Source organism: Lipophrys pholis (genome assembly GCF_963383615.2).
Source record: "Lipophrys pholis genome assembly, chromosome: 13".
NCBI classification, from domain to species: Eukaryota; Metazoa; Chordata; class Actinopteri; order Blenniiformes; family Blenniidae; genus Lipophrys; species Lipophrys pholis.
Window position 1 is genome coordinate 9,985,782 of NC_137632.1, and position 23,509 is coordinate 10,009,290.

The 23,509-nt window shown below is 40.3% G+C and overlaps 1 protein-coding gene across 1 annotated transcript in view; it reads left to right on the plus strand.

Annotated features, from left to right (window-relative positions):
• The first annotated feature begins 17,617 nt into the window (after positions 1 to 17,617).
• arhgap20 (Rho GTPase activating protein 20) overlaps positions 17,618 to 23,509 on the plus strand; it is a 28,726-nt gene continuing 22,834 nt past the window's right edge. Inside the window, exons 1-2 of the mRNA XM_080477846.1 lie at positions 17,618 to 17,922; positions 20,466 to 20,551. Coding sequence (XP_080333972.1) covers positions 17,815 to 17,922; positions 20,466 to 20,551 — 194 coding nt within the window. The 5' untranslated portion in view covers positions 17,618 to 17,814. The remainder of the gene's footprint in view (positions 17,923 to 20,465; positions 20,552 to 23,509) is intronic.

Sequence of the window (23,509 nt, forward strand, 5' to 3'; positions counted from 1 at the left end):
TCATTGTAGTCAAGTAGATTTTTGTAAGTATGACCTTTAAGTATGTAATTGGATTCAAACTGAAATATGATCTTCATCATGTAGCATAATTTGCTGCATATGGTACCATAATTTCAGTTCGTCATGGTTTTATTTTTTGTTGCTGTTATGTTGAGAAAAGGACTACTTTATATACACACGTTTTATTGTTACATTTGTGTTGTAATTTCCCAAAATTGGTTTAATAGACGCAACGAAATACATCATCTCCTCAACACACCATAGAATATGTGATAACTTTGAATGATACTTTATGTTTGCAGTTTACTGTGAATCTACTGATCTTAATGTCTTCACAAAATGTGATCCTAATATTCACATTATCAGAACATGTAACAAAAAATTCATTTGCACAACAGACGTACTATAATAGAGTCTTCTGTGTGTGTGTTTTTATTTCGTACAATATTTCATATTCTTTGTGTTACCTAACCTTTATTTTTATCTATCATCTAACACTATGTTGCTGATGAAATATTGGATTTTTATCTTTGTCCGATAGATAAAGCTTATCTGAGCTCATCTTATCATAAAGATGTTGATCCTCCACAACCAAAGAGTTTCTTGTGAAAGAGAAACAAAAAAAAAATGCTCTTGCTGCTTATTGAGTGACTGTTACATGTTACGCTGCTCTGATTTTTAATCATTAGGACTCAACAGTGTAGTCCCAAAACCGAATGACACCGGCAAGGAAATCTTGGCCCACATTTTAAGCTTCATGAGCACTTTGATATTTTACTCTGCCATGATATGTCATTATGCGTCTCTTGTTTTAGTCTCTTTTATTCTCTGCACAGAATTTAAAACCCTACGTTTCCTCTGCTGGCAACACAGTCAGTTCCTGGCTGTTACACACAGATTTTCGGAGCTGGATTTATGGGATCACAGAGGTGTAAATGTGAGTCAGTGTGTACAGTAGGAAGTCAGGTGGCATCACGTGAGGTGGCCCACAGACCGGGCAGACTGAGAGGAATGCTGTTTTTGCAAGAGACCGCCAGCATTGTTCAGAGGCTGCTGTATTTCTCAGCATCCCGACAGGCCAAATATATGCATCTGTTCTCAGGCACAAAGTATGATATGATTGCAAATTGTGTTTGTTAGTCATAAGTATTGAAATTGTACTTTGGGGTATATATGCATATGAATAAACACATTTTGTTGGCATGTTCTTTGTAAACTCAGGAGTAGAGTTTGACATCAACATATTCGAACAAGAATATCAAAATTCAAATCTCATATATGGTTGGGTAAACAAAAAAATCAGGATGCAAAAATTAGGTTGGTTAACGTCAACAAAATCATAATTTAAGAGTCAATCCGTGCCCTAATAACAAACACAATAAAACTCTGTCCACTCCAATAAAATGCATCAAGAAATGAAAAGAACATGCAAGGACAAGGGAGTTTTGTCATGTTTATGAGAAGCACTCAGGATTTCATTGTATATAACACAATGGTGAAAATGCCTTTCAATTCTAATTTCTAAACATTCTGTCCTCTGTGTTGTTTACAGAGTGTAAATGTTCACTGGTTTTATTTCTCAGCGAACACTCGAGTGCTGAAAGGGAAATATAAACGCTTTGACATACATTTACGTGGTAATTACAAGTCACATGACTTTTGTTAACACTGCCGTTAACAGCTTTACAAACACTGTCGCAATATGTTAACGTTGAATTTCATTGCAATTTAAATCACAGTACTACTTACAAGAGTTGTGCCCTATGTGTTATTGTAAGATAACATGGTGCAGATGCATCAAATCAGCCACACGTGGCATTAGCATATCACAGTTTTGTTACTGTGTAAGTGAATAAAGAAGTCACAGGCAATATTAATGGTAATGAATTACAGAATAATTTTTTCTTAATCTGCCAATTGATGTGAATGACTTCAGTCAATTGGTCAAGTAAACTTCTGCAAAATTCATTGTTCGCATAAAATAAACAGTGCTCAATTTGTAGTGAAATCCCTTCCAACACGTGGTCCTCCATGTGCAAGGTTTCTTCAAAACATCAACATATTTACTAGAAAGAAAGCTGAGTGACTCCGAGGTCAGTGAGAGAAAGGCGGTCTGTTTGTGCTCAACGGAGCCCAGCATGGCACCATGGACCATGTGCCTGATGCTGTATTAATTATATCTCCATCAACATGTGCACCCGCACATACACACACACACAAACACGCATATTGTGTTAGTTTGAAGTTCATAACGCATGAAGTATAGTGTATCATTAAAGTTATCTTCAGAGTCTTCTAGGTATATCATTACTGGCCCTGAGTCAAAACAAATCAGAGCATCGCAATGTGCACTGTATATGCTTTCAGATATGTAAGGTGACTGTGTATATACTCAGCCCTGTGAGGTAGTGTGTGTGAGGGTTTTGGGGGGAGGGGGGGTAATCATGCTATATGAAGGTATGCAATTGTTCTCACGTGACTGATTCAAAGCGTGTGCTGTAAGTATGTGTTGGTTTTTCCTGTGTGAGAACAATTTTGCTTCTTGACCCGAGATTGAGGACATTGGTGAGATGAGATGGGATTTCTTGCTGATGAGGGGCTGTGTGGGGTTAAGAGTGAGCAAACAGATTCTCATTCTTTACAGTACAGATACTTTCATTCAACATATTTAAGTGTAAAAAGGAAAGAAAAAATGTACAGTACAATCGTATAATAATTTTTAAAATCTGAAACTCTTGTTTAAAATGAATAACACACGAGCAACACAAGAGGCCTTTTGTTGTTGAATGAAAGCAGAAAGTCTTTGTATTAAACATTTGCTGATGTAAATTGAGGACTGGTTAAACTTTCAGTATTGATAAATGTTAGTCAGTAGCCTTGATTGTTTTTTTGTTTTTTTACTGTCAGATACTTTTATACTTGGCTTAGTTTTGTCAGAAGTCTGACTGCGGTGGGAGTGAACGCACAAAACAAGAACAAATGTTCTGATCTATGTGGGATGCTCCTTTGAGATCCAGTGATGTATTGGCTGAATGTTTGTAGGGGAATCCCACCAAAGACCTTAAACATTGATTGCATCATTTAATATGAGGTCATTTTGGACTCACAGTACAAAACCTTTTGTGAATTTATCATTAGGTCTTGGTGTTTTCGCATGAACGGTACAGTACAGCCATCTGTCTGTCTCCATCGCCTCTTCTGGGCTGCGGACGGTTGTCGTGACAAAGCAGGTTGTGAAGCCTGAGAAGTCGGAGTGGCGGCAGGAGGTATCAGGCCAGCTCCTTAAGAGGGGTGGTGGGTAAGCAGCAGTGTTGTGGGGTTGTTATGTTCCGCTGACCCTGCATTCCCAGGGTGTAGAGGAGGAAGAGGAAGAGAGTGAGTTTAGACTGAAGAGACAGAGGTGTTGGTGAAAAAGGAGGGAGGACAAGGGTAGAGGTTTTATCAGGGGGTGGGCACAAGGAGAAAAAGCGATGAAGTCTTTGATGAGATGGCATCTGGCAGGTCTTGGCAGTCTTTCTAATAACTTTTGCAACTACAGTGAGAGAGGTAGCTCCCTCTGCTGTTTTTTAATAAACTGGCCACATTTTTAAAGAAAATTCATTAAGTGGCAGGCAAAACTATTGAGACACGCTCATTTTGCACAGTCAGTAAACATCTATGATCTAACCGAAGCCCAGGATTTAACCCCCTTAATGAAATGTGAAAATATCTCCATTTTTTTATGTTTTGAGTGGGTAAGATTGTCACACAGAGAAACAGAACTGCCGTCTATCTGTTCTGCTCACTGAGCCTTCAGCTTTGTTTATATGAAATTGTTGTGTTGGTGTTGGATCAGTTCCTGTTTACCGAGAATCTCTTACTCATTCTTATAGATGTTTGTACTAATACACACACACACACACACACACACACACACACACACACACACACACACACACACACACACACACACACACACACACACACACGCACACACACACACACACACACACACACACACACACACACACACACAACTTGTGATGACTTAGCAAAAACATAAATGAACTAACCTAAGAGCTGTCTGCTCATATGTACACGTCCTTATCACTTTATCTATTGCTGCTGCTTCTTGTTTGAATCCAGGTTTCAAAACAGCATCCTTAATGAAATTTACTTCAGCTGCACTTTGTGAGAGATTTAGACCGTGTTTCGGAATCAAGTGGCTTTCATGACTCAACATAGCTGTATTTATCTATTATTTTTGTTCTTTTTTCCCCCTTTATTTGCGCAGAATTACAAGAAGCTGAAAGCATACTGCAGGAAAAGAAAGAAGCCCAATGGTTCTTATATGAAATCCTCCCCTTCTAAAACAAAGTACTATAAATATAACAGTTTAAAGTTTTATCTATATATTTGTATGTATTTATCCAAGTACTCGTGGTGCACTGTATACACTTGTGTCACTTGATAGGCATATGTGATTGTTGAAATTTGTTATGAGATTAAAGCCTAAAACGCAGGTGATTACAAGGAATGAACAATGTTTCGGACAACCTGTGAGATATATTTAAAGTAAACTCCTGGAGGGAGCTGGTAGTAAATTTTCAAACTTCAATAAAACAAAATGACACACAAACGGGAAACCTCCCTGCTCAGAGATGGCACGTCTTGTGTGACCCCTGGCCCCTCACTAAGCAGCTGTAAAAATTTCATAGTTGCTTGGGAAGGAAATGTGACTGAGGAATGTGTGCATGCAAGCCAAATAACATGTCACTCGCTGCATTTCTATAGCAACGCCATCAAACAAAACAGTTATCTTATCAGCAGCTGATCGTCTGATGGACAGCCTGCAAGCTGCAGTAGTACGAGCTTCACAGATGGTTTCCAGAGCACCGGGAGAGTCGGAAGACAACAGCTGGAGTCAGCTTTGTCGTTGAAGGTCTTTATGGAAAATATGTGTGTGTGCATGAGAGAGAGAGAGAGAGAGAGAGAGAGAAAGAAGAAGTGATTTTGGCATTAGGTTGGATTCGCATTGTTTCTAGCAAGTACTGTGCAGTAACCAGATTCATAGGGTTATTTCTGGCCGTCTTCATATCAATACATATGGAAAAGATCGAATAGAGCAGTCAGAGCAAATAAATGAATGCAATTGTTGTAAAAATGTTGAAAGTAACTAAACACTTACTTGTAATCTAACTTAGTTACTTTTAAGTAACTGTGGCAACACTGTTTCGCACAGTGATGTTGCTATCTGACAGGCTAGTTAGCATCGATATGAGCTAACAGCTAACATGATAGCGATGCTAAAGAAATGTGGCGTTGGCAAAGGTATGCGCTCCACCGAGTGCACGTTCTAGTTACTAATTGTACTCAGTTATAAGTGTAAGTGTTGCTGGTTGAAAACAAAAAAATCAAAGTCACTTTTTAACCGTAAAGAAATGCATTGTCAATGTCAGGTACTGAATTGGATTTACCTGCATGGATTTCAATTGTCAAAACAATATAAATGTTTTGATGATTTCCACAGCTGTAAAATTTTCTCATGTGTCAGAGGTGGGATGAAGGCATGATTTAAGATATTAAATCAGTCTTGGTTTGATGAAACCCATGAGACTACCATCAACCATCATTGCGCCAATTCAGTACATCCCCCACCTCTTACTCGATCAAACAGATAGCCCTTCTATCTCCGCCACTGTCATCAAAATGTCACCGCCCGCTGAACACTGGAGGCAGTGCAGATGCGGAGAACAGCGGCTGCTGATATGAGTTGTGGGTGACGGCTGGAGCCTGTTGCTGCAGATAAATCTTGTGGTTGATTGCTCCACTGACAGGAAGGCTTTAGAAAATGCTGATAGCTTTTGCAAAGAGACGGGCCGTCATGCTTCTGCTGAAAGGGCAGAAGGGAACAAAGAGGTGAATGTCTTTCACCTTTCTTTGTCTTGAGGGAGATGTATCTGCCAAGGCTGCTGCTTCTTTCCTCTCCTTTACATTTATGAAATCTCCCTCTCTGCCTTCTATCGTCGATGTTTAATAAAGCAGTCGAAAGCTTTTACAATTTCCTGCAATCTGATTGCCAAATTGAAATCAGCTGCTTGCATATGCATGCTCAGTTTGAAATGAAATGCCAATGTCACGTAAGCATGCTCATCCCACCCAAATTTATACTTTTATTTGATGGCTATAATGATGGATAACTGTCAATTCATATATTGAATGTAAGAAGTCACCTTTCAAACTTTGGAGCTAATCCCAAACGACTACCCATGGTGCATTTTTACACCTATGGGCAAGTTCCAGTCACCAATTAACCTCAAAGTTTATTTTGGGGCTGTGGGGGAAACTTGAGAATATGTACACAGAAAGACCACCAAGTGTAATATGTGCGAAAGAGCTCCTTTTAGCCAACAAGGTCTTCAAATGCTGGAAGAGAAAGTGATTGTGGCTCTTCACATGTTGATTCAGACATGGATTGGTGAGTAAATCCAAGCAGGTCAAATTCAAACAGGGAGCGGGAGAATGAAAATAGAGAGATGGGAGCTCAGCACTCAGGAGCTCGATGGATGCCACTATTCCTCCTGCAAGGTAGCTCGACCTCTGCTATGGCAACAAAGGCCTGAATGACTTACAGTATGTGAAAACCTACATTTTCCTGTGTGTGCGTGTGTGTGTGTGTGTGTGTGTGTGTGTGTGTGTGTGTGTGTGTGTGTGTGTGTGTGTGTGTGTGTGTGTGTGTGTGTGTGTGTGTGTGTGTGTGTGGCCTGCATGAGTCCCTTTGCGTATTTATGGCACACTGCCAAGAAATAAACTCAAATGTCTATTAGTCTCCATTATATGACCATCACCAAGTGATTTCATCTCTCTCTCTCTCTCTCTCTCTCTCTCTCTCTCTCTCGTGGTAGTCAAGTTTATTCAGGTACATGGAGTACCCAAATCTCTGTCACGACTGCACACATTGTAAAAACTTCATATTTGTTTTTCTGAGTGAGCAAAGTTCATCAGAGAGGCGGGGGTGTTTATCATACATAAAGACAAGTACATGGTCAAACATGCGCACAGATGTTGACACAGCGGGATGCTCGTGTTTCGGGGCACCGGGCCAAGAGTCCTATCAACAGTTGGCTCCCGGCTGCAGCTGCACGTTTTCTGACCGCTTTGTTTTGACACAGCACATGACTGAATGTGCAGCAAAGGGGAAAAAAGAAACGATTACAGCACTCACGGCTCCACAGAGGTTCCACAGCCCAGATAAAAATAGCAACAGGCGTTCCCTGAAACCAGAACAGGAGTGAGCTGGGTGAGCATTTCTGTGAGCAACTAACACATTTTTGTGACCGTGAGCGTGCCTAAGTCAGCATGGGTTTGTTGCGGGTCGGTGTCTGGGTGCCATGACACACACAGACACGGTCTGTGAATATGCTGTGAAATTAAGGCGGTTTAATTGTGGCTACGAAATGGAAGAAAGAAAAAAAAAAGTTCAACATTGCAATTCTGCTCCTGCTCCCAGGTTATTTTTGGCACTGTATAGTCAAGACGTGCCATCTATTCTCATTAAGACGCACGCATGCATGCATTCTTGCCTTTTAACAAAATCCAGACCATGCCTTGCTAATTTCTGCTGGGTGACTGAAGCCGCAGAGGGACGACACTCAGTAAAATTACAACTTCACTGATCCTTACCCGCCAATCCGCTTTTCTCTTTCTTTCACAGACTCACACTGTCACACAACTCTCAATCTTAAAGTGATTGCCATCGGGTCATTCATATGTTATGAGTCGTAATTAAAAAGGAAACGTATTTTTTTTAATTGTTCATGTCATGTTCCTTGATTAATGCAAGAATCAACTTTCTGCATCATGATTGTAAATAATTCAAATCCAACAGGAGCAGATCTATGGTACCAAGTGATTAGAAAAAAGAAGGCTATCGCAAATAGATTTCTTGGATATATGAACTACAAGGTGTACGTAGAAGTTTAAATTATGCACTCAGTGTTGTTATTTCATGATCTTGATTTTGTCCACTACGTGTATTATATGTCTGTAAGACACATAAATCTGTAAGGGTTTTTAATTTTCCATTGTCAACGTTAATATTACACTGAAAATCTCCTCCTGGTTACATTGTTCTTCTCATGTTCGGTCCTACAGTACAATTAGCCAGGTCATGAATAGGCTGCTTAAGTGGTGTGAAACTGAAACAACTTTGGTGTTTTCATCTTATTGTAGAATGTCCCCTTTCGTTAGGCAGGAAAATGGAACCACCACACTATGAGCTTTATTCTGATGTTTCAACTCTCAACGTAAAATGTTCACGGACTGCTGTGAGATTATTTCTTTGTGCTTTGATCGCAAATAAGCAGCTTCTTCTTTGACGGTCTGCCATGCACACAATGTCGGATCACGATTTTCTGTAGAGTCATGGACCAGGGGTCAGGGTCAACCTGTGCCTATAATTAGAACGTTTTACCTTTGTTTGTTTTTATGAACTCTGCCTTCTGCCTTCTGCCTCTGGAGTCAGCTTGGCTGGGCATCCACTAGTAGGTGGAGCAGATACATTTACAAAAACAACTTTATTTCAGAACACTTTGTATAACTGTGGACTGGTCAATACTTCTTTGCTAAATGCTCATGCTAAATACTGATGTTTCTTTTGTTTCACAACTCAACTCAACTCAACACAACACAACACAACTCAACACAACACAACACAACACAACTCAACACAACTCAACACAACACAACACAACACAACACAACTCAACTCAACTCAACACAACACAACACAACACAACTCAACACAACACAACACAACACAACACAACACAACACAACACAACTCAACACAACTCAACACAACACAGCACAACACAACACAACTCAACACAACTCAACACAACACACCACACCAGGCCTCAAATCTTCAGGTTGACCGAACCAAAAATGTTTTTCTTGTTTCAGAACCCAAAAGGTTGACTTACTTTGCTTGCAGAATTCTAGATGTTTCTAGCTGTTCTTCTTTAAAGGGTAACCCTAAATAACCATTTTAATAATTCACCATGTGTTTATAGGAGATTCGAATCACTAAATATCAAATTCTGGAAGAAACCAGTTGTAACCAGTTTCTACTGAAATAATATTCATGATGAATTCAACACTGCATACTTGATGGGTACTTTTGTTAGTATTATAAATCATTCAAGAAAAAGCATCTCAGTAGTCCTGTGGCACATTTTAGATTAGCTCTCATATCTGGTTCACATTTTCACATTCTTGGGTCAGTCCACAGCCTTCTACAGTTGGCCTCTGACCTTTGACCCCACGATTAGCTCTTTGTGTTGCTTGTTTGAGGAAAGAAAGTTTCTGCTGTTAAAATTTTGCAGTGGCGAAAAAAACGAAACCATTCATATATATTCAACATATATGCCAAATAAAATCTGATTGGATTTTTCATTATGAGTTCAGGATATCCTAATCGTGACCCCTGGTGGAATGCAGGTTTTGCTCGCTTGACCTTTGACGTCATTCGTGTTGATAAGACCCGACTGGCAGTGATAGCGACTCTCACACAGTGCCCTGTTGACACGATGACACTCACACAAGTAGCGCACACAAATACACACAGCATCAAATTTATTCAAAATCTCACACACACACATACACGTCTACACTCAGTGATGAAAGGATGAGGCTTCCGATTGAAGTGTACACAACCCACTCATCCCTTCCTCCTCTCAAAAGGCCTGATTGATTACGCTCTCATTCCTCAACGGGTCGTCTAAATCCGGTATACAACTACTTTTTATATAATCTCAGATGCTCAGTCAAGTCAAGACTTATGGATCCGAAAGATCTGTTAATGAGTTTATTGTGAAACATACTAGGAAATCTAGTATCTAAACAAAGATTCCCAAAAAATCACAAGCTTTTTTTAGTGGAGGCAAATCTATTCATAAAAGAAGAAGTTGTAAACATTCAATTATGACTGGAGAGGACCCCTGAGTTGCTGAAAGAGGGTAGTTTTTAATGAGCCTCTACTCATTGCTTCCCCTTGTCAAGCTGTCAGACGCTTTGCTGGCAGGTCTGATGAGGTCAGCAGCTTAAAGCCCCCTCAGAGGGCTTAGCTGATGGACCGGATATGAACATATATTAGATGTTTTGTCTGCTTAGAGGAGTTATTGCCTTTGCTGGCTGCAAGCCGGGGGATATTTGATTGGCTGTTCGAATGCAAAGATTAAATAATTCATATTTATTTTCAAAATTACTCAAAATTCTGAGAACTACACCAGCTACAACAAGCCACAGCCGAGTAGGAGACATAAAGTTGTTTTTGTCATGGATGATGCAAAGACATGAAATGGTAAATTGTCCAGGATGCATCCTGTCTTTTACCCGCTGTTGGACAGAAAAGGCAATCCCTCTGACAACCTATAAATATTTCACAGTACAGCCTCCTAAACAATCTTTCTATCATGGCAAATTATGCTTGAACACGATTTAACTTTTAAGATTGAGGATGATAATTATCTAAATCGTGACATTTCATGTTTAAAGGACAGACGTGTGATGACGAATTAAATTTGACGCGATATTCTGTGTTTTCTTTGGATGTGAACTTTCATTTGTAACGTTTTAGTCGATTGTTATTCCCATGAAACCTCACAACTGAAGTCGACAGTTGCATCAGTCGAGATAGAAACACTTCCTGAAAGCTTGACAACATTATGTAAACATGTGAGATCCATTCACATTTATTAGAAGCAGATGGCTGATTCAAGTTCTGATTAAATCATTGCTCCAGTTGAATTAGTTGTTTGGACTAAGTTCCCACAGGGTTTTCTTTTGGGGAGAAAATACCTGCATGTTGGTTGTGGAATAGTTAGCATTGTTTAGGTATTAAAAGGCAGCCTGAGTTTGAAAATGTCATTCAGCAGACGGGGTCATGAGTGTCAGACTGCAGAGCTTCAGAAACATGGATGATGGATAAGCAAAAGAGCGGGGCGGGGGGGTCGGGGTTGTAATTGCAGTTCAGATTTAACCATAAAGCAAATAAGATACATCCTATTCGTATTAAACGGCAATTTTTATTTATACTTTTTTCAACAGTATACATACAGACAAGAAATTTACTGAAGCATGAAATGTGTCCATTATATATATCAGAGTCAAGAAAAGGAACTATTCAAAGGCAATTGCACATGTTTTTCACAATGCCTCTTCAGAATGCTGTTTAGATGTACCTGATAGATGGGCTTACTGCAACCTGTCAGGTGTCAGGTAAGCGCCATCGCTCGCAAATATCTTGAATAGTTTGTCAACATGAAGTTATTCACATGCCATGAGGATATTTGGCAAAGGTGCAAATGAGCTTTTGGTCACATTCAGTCATTTGGGGAATGTGGTTTGACAATGACATTCTTTTTAATGGTGTTTCTCAATCCTGGTTCGGACAGAGATCATATGTTTAAGTTGTTTCTTTGCTTCAACACACGTTGTTATCGAGATCTGCAAAATTCTTTTTTCTTTTTTTTTTTTTTTTATCAGATGTGTTACAGCTTATTTCAGTTCCACTTGAAAACAGTATTTAAATCCAAAGAAAAAAAAAAAGTGTAAATGTTGCTGAAAATCTTTGTAAGTGCTCAGTCATTGTTTGTTTGGGTGATTCATGCCACCACGCACACACAGGTCCCCCGTTGCTTCTACACAGAAGCTCAGGTGATTAATGGTGTTGTAGATACCCACATGACCCCCGGACGGAAACCTAAAGAGCCCTGACAGCCCCAGGAAAATAACCTTAACCTGTCTCTCTGCATCCTCAAAATGACTCCTGTCTTTTACCACCTTAACGCTCCACGTGTTGCACGTACTCACCTTCAGATACAAAAACATACAAACGCGTTTGATTGACGGAGTCGTGCCAAAAAGAGAAAGATCGATGCCACAAAGAGTCAACAGGGAAATTTTAATGATAAAACAATGATTGAAAAAAATCTCAGCAACACACTGGTCATCTGTGGAACAGTGCAAATCCCAAAAACAACAACAACAACAACAACAACAACAATTTGCCAACACGCACACTGCTGTCAGCAGCATCCCACCCTCTGTGTGGACACTGTTTTAATCAGATTAGTCGCGTTTGAGGGTCTGGAAGTGGGAGGAGGGGTCTGTAGTGTGTGTGTGTGTGTGTGTGTGTGTGTGTGTGTGTGTGTGTGTGTGTGTGTGTGTGTGTGTGTGTGTGTGTGTGTGTGTGGCAGATGTAACAGGCCAACAACCAAGCTGAGACCGTCTGTTTCTCTGACTTCTGTCGGCGTTTCTCTGACTGACTGAAGTGTGTCTCAACGTTATCCACCACAAGAAGAGGAAGTTCAAACCACGATGTCAGAAAAATGTTGGACAGGCACTTAACTAAAAAAACACTACCCATCAGAAGCTGATCAAAGAAATGCTGTATTTTTTTTTGTTTTTTTTCATTGACCAACAGTTAAGCAGCTCTGTCACCATCTTTTTGGTCTCAGCCCATCAGATCAATGACATTATCTCTCTACAAACTTTAGAAATATTTATTGATTCAACAAAGTCAGAGACAACTCAAAGGGGGAAAAATATTTCATACCTTCATTTTTCTAAAAATATTTGGTCAGTAATGGAAAGTAATTTGCATATCTAGAAAAGCTAAGGGACTTTACATGTATGGCAACACTGACAAATCCCTGAAAGAATGAAAAAGATGACAAAAACAACAAGATAAACAATCCTGATAATGAAGAAATTGGAAGGGGAACATGTGACAACAATCTTTTGGCATATTTGAAAAATGTTGTTCATGAAACCTTTGGTCAGCCACTATAATGTGAGAATATTGGTATAGTTATCAAAACTTGAAACAACTAAGGTTGTAAGTAAGTCAGGTCAAAGAAAAAGTTAAGACTTTAACCAAGTGACGTTACTCTGATAAAATAAAAAAGTAGACAGGAGCTTGAACACCTCGCCCCCCATGGCTCAGGTCTGTGAGCTAAACTACAAGAACCATTTTTAACACGATATTGTTTAGATGTCTTCCCTCACTGGTGTCTACCTGAGTCACTCCCTCACGCCACAGGCGCTTTGTCCGCGTTCGTCTCAGCCAGGCTGCATCCGTCTGTCTCCTCCACACGTCTCCAAGGCTCCACACGCCTCGGCCTCCCCGCGCCACAATGTTTAGACAAACTGAAGGAGACAGAGACATGCTGACTGTGGCAGACACTCGTGCTGAAATTCCTGCCCTCTCGTTGTCTGTAACTAACCCTGCTGTTTGTCTCACAGGCTTTAAAGGCTGAATTCGCAAACTCCAGAACAATAAACACGTGACGGACTGAGCGTGTAAAGACCAGAACGGTAGACGTGAGAATGAAACTTCACTTTCTGATATTTTTTAGACAGAACCTCTTTAACGCTGCAATATACTCTGAACAGTTGGAAAGCTTTGTGAAATTATCCGGGGGATTATTATGAACCAACTGGCCATGCAAATTAATAATGAACGTTTAATCAAACTAGGGGTGTAATTGTTTTTTGGTTGTTGTTTTAATTTCTTTTTATGGTTGTATCCATTAGAATATGACAGCCTTTCTCTACTTTCAAACAGAAACCAATGTTTCAGTTTCTATGAGGCTCAAGTATATTTCCCTCTGGGATTAATAAAGTATTTCTATTCTATTCTGCTCTATATCTGTGCAGCACACCAGAACATCTCTGGCAAATTAATGGGGATAGTTCACACACGCACACTTAGAGCCTGATTGACTAACGACCTGTATAAGAGTGCTGAAGTGTGTTCCGTTTAGAATCTAAACTTAGATTGATTGCACTTTCAGTTTGCGTGTGTTTTGCAGGTGACCATCTCAGAATATGACTGGGAGTAACACCGTGTGCAAATATAAGCGTTCAAATGTGTTTTGCATGCATTAGGCCCTGTTCACCTGAGAACAAACTGTATTTACCGTATAAATATTTATTGTCTCATTTCATTTTTCCAATTTATTTTCAAACATTTTCAGTTCACAAAGCAACCAATGGACAAATAAAACAAAACAGCAGGAAAATAAATATATGTACATACTGTATATATGGACGCAGTTAGGATGGATGGATGGATGGATGGATGGATGGATGGATGGATGGATGGATGGATGGATGGATGGATGGATGGATGGATGGATGGATGGATGTTGCTACCTAGTGAGGAAGCCATCACCATTGGGGTGTATGTGCATAAGGTAAATATTATGAACAATGTAAACCTCTTTGATGACACTAAAAGCAGCCAAAAAATGCTCTATAAATCCATTTACACGACTGTGATCACATTTTTACCTACAAACAATTGAGTCACGACCTCAAACAAATGTTTTCCAACTGTGGGAGGGAACTGGAGTTTCTGCACAAAAGAAAAAAAGCGCCCGAAGCCACAAACTTGAACCAGGAGCCCTCTACATGGACATGTGTTTGTTTGCATATGTGCACTTTAAATAGACGCCCAGGAATATAAATGTGAGTGTGAAGTTATATCTCCGTGTATGAGTGCAAGAATAACTCCCTCAGTTCTCCTCCTGTCCAACCTCTGGACTCTCTCCAGCTAATTTTTCCTCTCTGGAATCGACTGTTTTCTGTCCAAGTCGATAGTCTTCTTGGCTTCAGGTTTTCAATAGGCTGACCCCCCGGGCGTGACGGAGACATTCCCTTTCAAACTCACTTCAAAGGAAATGTCAGACAACATTCACAAGGATGCATATTGATTCTCTGTGTTTCATTTGAAGGTTGAATCACTCGTGGTGCGGTTTAGGATTCCGACTTCCTCATGACCTAAAAGTCACTTGGCCAAGCTTGGTTCAAGCAAGAGGAGAACCTTGGATTTTTTATTTTTTTTTTTCATATTCTGCCTGGCAGTGAGCAGGGTATAGCCTGTTTTGGGTTTCTTGGATGAATTAAAAAGTCTGCTTTTCAATGATTATGTCCAAATGTATTGTTTTTACCATGGAAACCAAAAGAAAAAGCCCTCTCCAACACACTTTTTATTATTGTTGCAAAGCAGTGACTACAAGAGGGGAACGTTTACGAGGTAAAAACAAAACAGCGCCATGCAGAAGCATTCATGGTCAACCCATGTCCTTTCCAACCACATTTCTGACACACCCTCAATTTAGTCTTGCTTTTTTTTTTTTTCTTCTTTTTTTTCTTTTTTTCTTCAGCTGCCTCCGAACAGCTTGAAACAAAAGCAGTCATTTAACCCTTACATCTGGGGCACATGAAGTGCAATTTAAGTTCAAGAACAAATATGATCTGGCCACAATCCATCCATGATGAAAAGACAATCTAATCGCTGAGTTAAGAATGTATTTTTTATTATATTTTTTTTTACAAGGCAGAGGTAAAACAACTCTCCAGACAGGAGTCTCCTCTTTTGTTGTGTCATGCAGCTTTTCACATGATCAAAGAGGATGGCCAAGCGCTATCAATGTCCTTATCATCCTGTCCATGCCACTTTTCAGGGGACAGATAAGACAGAACAATTGTTGCATACCTTTTGTGTTTGAGAGGGACCTGCACAGCATTGCTGTTGGAGATATTTCTGAGAGACGGAAACATTTTAAAGACTGGGTCTTTTTTTTTTATTAGCGAAAAGTATGTGGTTCAGGAAATCATAGTTACTCATAAATGGATTTCTGTGGAACGAACACGGTTATCCACTTCGGGGTTTCTCTGTAATGCTCAAGTCCAAAACTGTGAAACCATTGGACACAGAGATTTATGAGAAAATCCTAACATTTTGTTTGCAAAGGCTCAACGGGCTGAGTTTAACCGCAGCTTTGATGGAGGGGTGTGCTCTCTGATTACCTTCATACTTTTGAAAAAGTAAACACCCTCACCTACTCAGGACGGTGTCCCACAGTGGGGTGAACTGTGGCTGCAGCTATAAGTGAAGTGTGGTCATGCTGTCGTGCCTATACATAAAATAACTGTAGACATTCCACCTCATCAGTCATGTTATTCTTGGCCTTGGAGGGACATTCTTACACCTGGATGGGACGCTTTGGAAACCGCATTCCCGTCATACAAGAACAATCAGCTTCTATGTGGCACTGACTGCCAGACCAAGAAAACACATGATGGGTCCACCAAATAAAAACATACCTACAGTGGGTAAGCTCAAGAGTTAAAGTGATGTGTGCTGTCAGATGCCTGGGCTGCTTAAAGAAGGCCAAGAGAACACCGGAAATGATTTCACCTTCAAAATAAAAGGCAGCTTTTCGGACTAAGGTGTAAGAAATCCAGATAAAACTGTTTTACTATTTACTCCTTCAAGAAGTAGTACAGTTAAAGTATGAATCAAGTAAAAATATAGTAGTTAGTTAGAAAACTATGTCTCCTCTTTAGTATGTCTTAGTTGTGTGCTTGTATTTGTATGCGGAGAGCGTGGGTCAGTTTAATGACTAATTCTCCGATGAATCTCTGTTGAAGTCACTTATTTGGAACTCACATGGATGTGCACATGTTATATGGGTTTGTTTGAGTTCCCGGTAATTGTTAAATCTTAAGAGTCTGGATCTTTTAAATTGCACTCCAGACGTAATATCAAAATCCTCATCGCACCTGAACTAATGATTACAAAAAGGAGCAGAAGAAGTAGTTTGAAATCATAACCAACGCTCAAATGGCGTGACCATTAAAAACAGGAGTTCTCGTGTTCAAGAATTAAGAAATCTGATCACATCAAATAAACCCCATCATTCATCTTCTGTACAATATATACTAGTTTCTAAGTTCAATTCAGAGCAACTATGACGAACACTAACTTGTGATAAGTGCATGTTTGCAAAATGAATCACAAGAACACCCCCAGGAAATGAAACATTACATTTCCCAGAAGATTGTGAAATTCATCCCCTCCTCAGATCTTTGGCCTATTTTATGTTTTGCAGCTCAAATATAACAACCAAACTGGTAATGATCATACACAGGATGAGGTGTATAAGTTCCCTATTCTGCTGAATAGTTTTCTCACGTTGGAATATAATTTTCATAAGATTTGGTTAAATAAGTCATGAAATTAAAGTCTTGAAAATACGGTCTTGACCATTGAGTAGGCAGTGACAGTTGTTGACATTTGACAGTAGAGGCTCTGTGAAATATCCAGAAGCCATGCTTTAAACTCCATAAATATGACTGTTAATCATAAATACACACATTTCTATATAGTACTGGGCTTGTAGTTATTATAATATGAAAATTAAAAGCAAAATCTTAACATAATTGTGAAGATTATGATAAAATTTGTTTCAAATTCCCGGCTCTTTATTTCTGTGTGGAGTTTGCATGTTCTCCCGGTATGTGTCTGTGTATGTGTAGGTTTCCTCCGGGCAGCGAGCCTACTCCTGTTTCCTCACACAGTCCACAAATATTCACATGAGGTCAATCTGTGACCCTAAAATACCTATATTTACGCATCGTGACAAAAAAAACAACTAAAATAAATATAAACCCTAAGAGTGTTGTTTTATTTGAGGTTTTGGAGCCGGATGTGATGCGTTTAGTCTCCGTAACTTGACCGTGCTGGAGTCAGATGGGGCGGATCGAGCCTGCCGCGCTCAGTTCAGACAGTCAGAGACGCAGTGGAGGAGTCTTTGTGCGCGCATTCACCTCCTCCTCCTCCTCCTCCTCCTCCTCCTCCCTGCGCTCCACTCCTCTCCATCATGGACCCTCTCCGGACGCGCGTTCTCCTCTCAGCCGGATAAACCTTGGACCTTACTCTCGTGTCATGGGAACGTACGGCCGGTGCGCTCGGCTCCCTGGATGTACGCAGACTTAATGGAAAGCATGTCACCACAGCAGGGGAGCATGGGGCAGAACAGACCCGACTCTCTGACGGCAGAGACCAAGACGCTTCATGACAACAAAAAGGTACCGGTGGCTTCTCCGTGGGGCTGAACTGATGGCAGCAACTCTTCATATTATACGTCCCTCATTTCTGATTAAATTGTGCTGTTTGGTGAATGTCAATGCGAGATCAGTCGCTCATTTACAGGTTAGACTCATGCATGCATGGCATCAGGGTGAATATTGTCTCTATTTGATTGAAAACAGCTATTTCAAGCTGCTCTTAAAGTCATTGTATTTGGACAGCAGTTCGATTTTGCATGTTTTATTTGTTTGATGACCGTTCATTTGAAAAAAACAAAACAATTTCTTTTTTTTATAAATTACACAGTGCACTTGAGATGACACTATGGTTTACTGTAGTGCAAGGAAGACAGCGTAGATCTACGTTTTTTGTAAACAACAAAGAAAAGTACTCCCATTAGTCTCTTGGTAAATAGGGCAATACTGAGTAAATGAACAAATAAATAACTAAAAGGGATTTTCGCCGCATGATTCTCAAAGAAACTCTTGGACTTCATAAACATCACTTTCTGGGTTTCTCACAATTTTGATTTGTCTTCCGTATTAGGAATTACAATTTTTGAGGGGAAAAAAAAAAGGTAAACAACTTCATATTTGATTTGTCAATAAGGACTTTGCTTGAATTCAGTCCTCTACCTTGAAGAGATCAGCCTGAGTCCTCCTGACACTGACAATAGTCCAGATGATGAATGAACTTGCAGTAAACAGCGCCCCCGATCAGCGTCAGGCCAGAACCTGTTACTGCAACCATCCGCGAAAACGGAATGTTTCCTGACTGCGCGCAAACTCCTAAAAAGATGCCAAAAAAAACCCTAAGATTTGTATAACAGCAAATACATGTGTTTCACATTTACTTTTTATAAGTACAGCTAGCAGTAGTAGTATTGCTGTTCTGACGTTATTCTTCACTGCTTTCAACCCAACTCATCATTGTTTGGCACCAGTACTCAGTTACTTGTGTTTTCCTATCGTAACATGTTATACTTTTGTAAGTATTTTCACAGCGTCCAAGGCTTGGGATTTCTTTCCTCTCCTTTTTTTTTTTTTAAATGAAAAAATAATCTCCTGAATCTACAAACGTTGTAACTTTTGCCACTCTTTGGCCTGATCTGCAGCTTTTTTTGTGGAGATGTGAAAAATGAACTGAGGCATTCATCAGGGCTCTTTTGTACACACTTGTTGAGTGTGTACGTGCCTTGTAGAGAGTTTTCCTGTCAGTGTGTCCTGTGTCCCATCAATCACCCTCAAGTTGTCACCTTTGGGCTCTGAAAATGTGATACTGATAAGGTTGGAAAAAACCAAAAAGTTGGTCACTTCTGTTGTTTGTTTGGAAGCTGAACTGGTAAGAAAAGCCTGCTTCCACTAGAAGCATGGTGTACTTCGCTTTGGGGATGGGCGGATCTACTCTCCCAACAGATGGACAACACATCAAATAACTGTATGTTGAAATCCAAAATGAAGCAGAGCTGTCAGCTCTCGTGCTTCGAAAGTGAAACTCTTAGGATTATTAAATACAGCACTGCTCTCATGCTTAATAGCACATTTTGGTGGACGTCAGACTTCCTCAAGATGTTCATAATTAGAGATTTTCTCACTGGCTGCTGGGATGAGCAATATAATTGCGTTACCATAGATGTGCTAATAAGAAAATTGTGCTTTTAACGTGGAGGTCAGGCTGCTGTGTTGAGGTAGACAAACCTTTTTAGGCTCATAAATACCTGAATTTGTCTCAATCAAATTTACACTTAAGTGTTTACTCATATAATCCTTATTTTAATCTCCATCTATTCTGAAAATTCAACACCCCTAGCCCTAAACCTTTTATAGAAATCCCATCAATCCAATTTAACTATTTAATAATGATGGATTGTTCATTTTTCCTGCCTGGTGTACTGCTGTGTACATGATGTAACATTTCAGGCCCTGGTTAAGTTTTTGACTGTATTTCAATAAGCTTGACATGACTTTATTTTTTTTTTTTTTTTAAAGAGAGGAATGCTCCCCTGTTTGTCATTGCAAAATACATCCAGGAAGTCGAGCTTTATTCGATTTGTGTCGCTACGGCAGATTTGTTTCCCCTGACTTTTTTTTTCTGAATGTGAACTACTGTGAGTGTGTGTTGAAGGGAAAGGGGTGTTTTGAGCTCACGAGGTTTGGCTGCGTTGTAAATAGATTGGGGTTATATGGAATAGCTGTGGTATCCACAGAGATGCCTGTCATGCTTCTGTGAGGGGAGCTTGCAGTTGATCATGTTACAGTTCGAAAATACGAACAATAATAAACATTATGCTACTCTGAAATGGAGAATCTCATAACGCCGCCCTCCCTTAACGCTTCTCTCTGCCTCCACGGTTAACCATTACTTCTTGTTTTCTGTGTGTCGTTATCCTCCTTGTCTTGAAGCCTCTTTTACTTAGATTGACGACATAAAACCTGATCCATTGCTGCAGTTGCGTCTCCTCCTCTGTAGATCTGTACATGCTATTCATCACGGCATGCCCGCACTAATGCATCATCCTCATTCTCTCTCCATCTCCATGTAGAAAATGAAGACTCTGGCTCAGAGACGACAGTCGGCTCCTTCTCTGGTCATCAGCAAAGCTCTCACCAGGTCAAGGAGCACGTCCAGGTATGAGAGAATCAACCTGCTTCCCTGTACGATGTGTTTACTGTATTTTAAAAAGAGCCGCGATGACACGAGCATGCCCACACCAAACCCCACACAGGCTCAAGAGAACATGCAAACTCCACAGAAAAGATGCTTGTTTTGAGGAAATAGTGGGGGAAAAAATCACTGTGCCTTTTCAAGAATTCATAGAATCTGAATACTGTTCATGCAAAATCAGATTTAGTGTCGTGGATTCTCTTCAACAATGACTCAAATTTGTTTTGTCTTGTTTACTCAGCCTTCTGGTTCAAGATGCATTCAATCATATTTCAACTAGAGGTTGTATTGACGAGGGGCTTGGATGGTGTTGCTGTTGCACTTTTTCTCTTCTTATGGATTCATTCATTTGACCAGAAATGTTTATTGCTGCTTACTGAATCTTGGATTGTAAGAGGCTGGGATAAAAAAAGAATAAAAAAAAAAAAAGCTTTTAAGAGGACAATGCTTACAAGTGAAACTTTTTTGCTCAGTATTTCATGAATGTGTCCTCTATATTTGTCACAAACTATGCTGTGGGTCTCCATGTTTGAGCGGTTTTAACTACTTACTTCTCCCAAGAGCTCCCAGGCTTTTCATCACCGTCTTATCACACAAGCCCATTCCTTTTCCTTTCACGCTGTCGGAAATAAGTCATTAGAAACCCCTTGGGGAGGCTATTTATTTACTTGGAACTTTAGCCTCGATACCGCGTTTGACACAGTGCCACCGGCTGCTTTTTGAATATTGAACAAGAAAACGAAGGCAAGCTGGTCCTTGGACCACTTTGAGCTTTTAAAGTCTCATAGCTTCCCTAATAGCCGGATGACATTTGATGTGTTTTGCGACTGTTTGACATGATTGTGTCATGCATGCGTGATGCATGCCCGTTAGCACTTCTTTCCATGGTGGCACTTTTAGAGCCTATCCTCGTCTTCTCCTTGAAATCTCTGAGGGAAACACTTCACACTGTGAATTGGGTCAGTGCTCTCGGGGCAGGATGTGTAAGTGTGCTCCAGTAAGTTAGAAAGACAGCTCCACTATTCGGACGCAGACATAGGAAGAGAGCGATACAAGCAATCTGTCCAGTGAGAGGATAACGGAGGACAACCGACAGAGTGACTTTATCTGTCCAGTGTTTGTGTATCTGGTCTAATAAGATCAGATATGAAACCAGAATCCGGTCCTGTCAGCTGTCACCTTCAACCTTTAGATTCACATCAGGAGGTTTAGGGCCCAGTAAAGATCTCCTGAGGTCAAAACCTCCCACGTCCAAGACTGTGTGGGATGTTTTTTTTTCAGGCTGTTGGATCCATACTGAAGTCGTGACAGTCACAAAGCCACATTGCTTCCTTTATCTTGACTGTGTGGTAATAAGCAGTTCTTATTCACAGTAGTCAGCATATTTTTATGAGCACAAGTAATTTCATCCTTCCGTCTTCAGTTGTTTTTTATCTATCTGACAATAGGCGCATAGCAGTGTACATCCTGGACAGGCCACTGATCAACTACAGAGACACACAAACACACTCAAATTCACACCGCCAGGCAATTCTGGAGTCATTCAGTAGCCTCAAATCATGTTTATGAATTATTGGAGAAAAAACCCAGAGTGCCATAAGGAAATTCAGTTATGCACAGGAGGAACAGAAACCACAGAAAGTCCAATAATTGAAATACATGACAGAAATACATGTGTTTTTTCCCCCCTCCATCTTAAACTGGCTCCAGGTAATGAACAGTCTTGATGCTGGGTGTTGGTTCACGTGTTAACATATCTGACCTCGGCTGGGCCCTGCTTACATGTGCTTTAATAAAACCGCAGATTCAAAGACAGTGAGGAATTTAAAGAATATGTGTATGGCAATACAATAATTTGCCTGAATGCATGTAGGCTGTCTTTTTTCATAAGAGACTTTTATTCAGCACATTTTTTCCCCCCTCTTTGCCTCTGAGAATACATTATTTTGCTCCCTCTGCTCTGCCTTTCCCATCAGGCAGAGAGGTGCTGAAAGGGTCTCTGGACCTTCGCTCAGCCATTTACATCACCTCCACACACGTAATGTCACACTTCATCCAGGAGTGTAACCTTACCCCCGAGCCGTACAGTACAGGCGATTATGGGTGCACACTGGGGTTTAAGTCCCTTCCTGCTCAGGCAATAAAATCTAAACTTCATTGAGTAAGGTGGCAGTACCATAAAACATTCAGTAAAAACATGTGACCTTCCTGACCTCACTCTCATGCGCACATACACACCAGCACAATTTTTACCTTATCTTATTTCCAATTTGATCCTGACTGAGCCCTAACTGTCAAAAGTCTCTTTCAGAAAAAGAGTAAAAAATACAGTGGGATTGATGATTCTTCTGGTTTTTCTGGTTGTTCAGAAACATTTATTGCTCTATATGACAAAGGCAGGAACATGCGCTCACTTACACATCATTCAATACAAGTTTCCTGGTTTTAATAATGAGCTCTGCTAAAGATATCAGAGCCCGCCGGCTTGTTCACTGCCTGAAAAAGGGGAAGATTTTCAATATTCTGACCTCATCGTCAGTGTGCGTGTGTGTTTGCGTGTGTTTGTGTGTGTTTGTGTATGTGTGTGTGTGTCAGCCAGCGAGTGATGACATTATAGTTTGCCTATGGAAATGAGCTGAACCCGGCCGTTGAGGCTGAAAAGGAGTCAGATGGGAACAGGAAAGAGGCCGACAATGAAAGTAAAAGCGGCAGTTAGTTTGAATCTGAACACCGTTTTACCTGCATGATGTGATTTGAAACACAGTCCTCTCTATAAATCCAGGGGAAACACACACACACACACACACACACACACACACACACACACACACACACACACACACACACACACACACACACACACACACACACACAGACAATCATTGATTTGTCAGTTGCTGCTTCGTTGAAGGACATTCATCT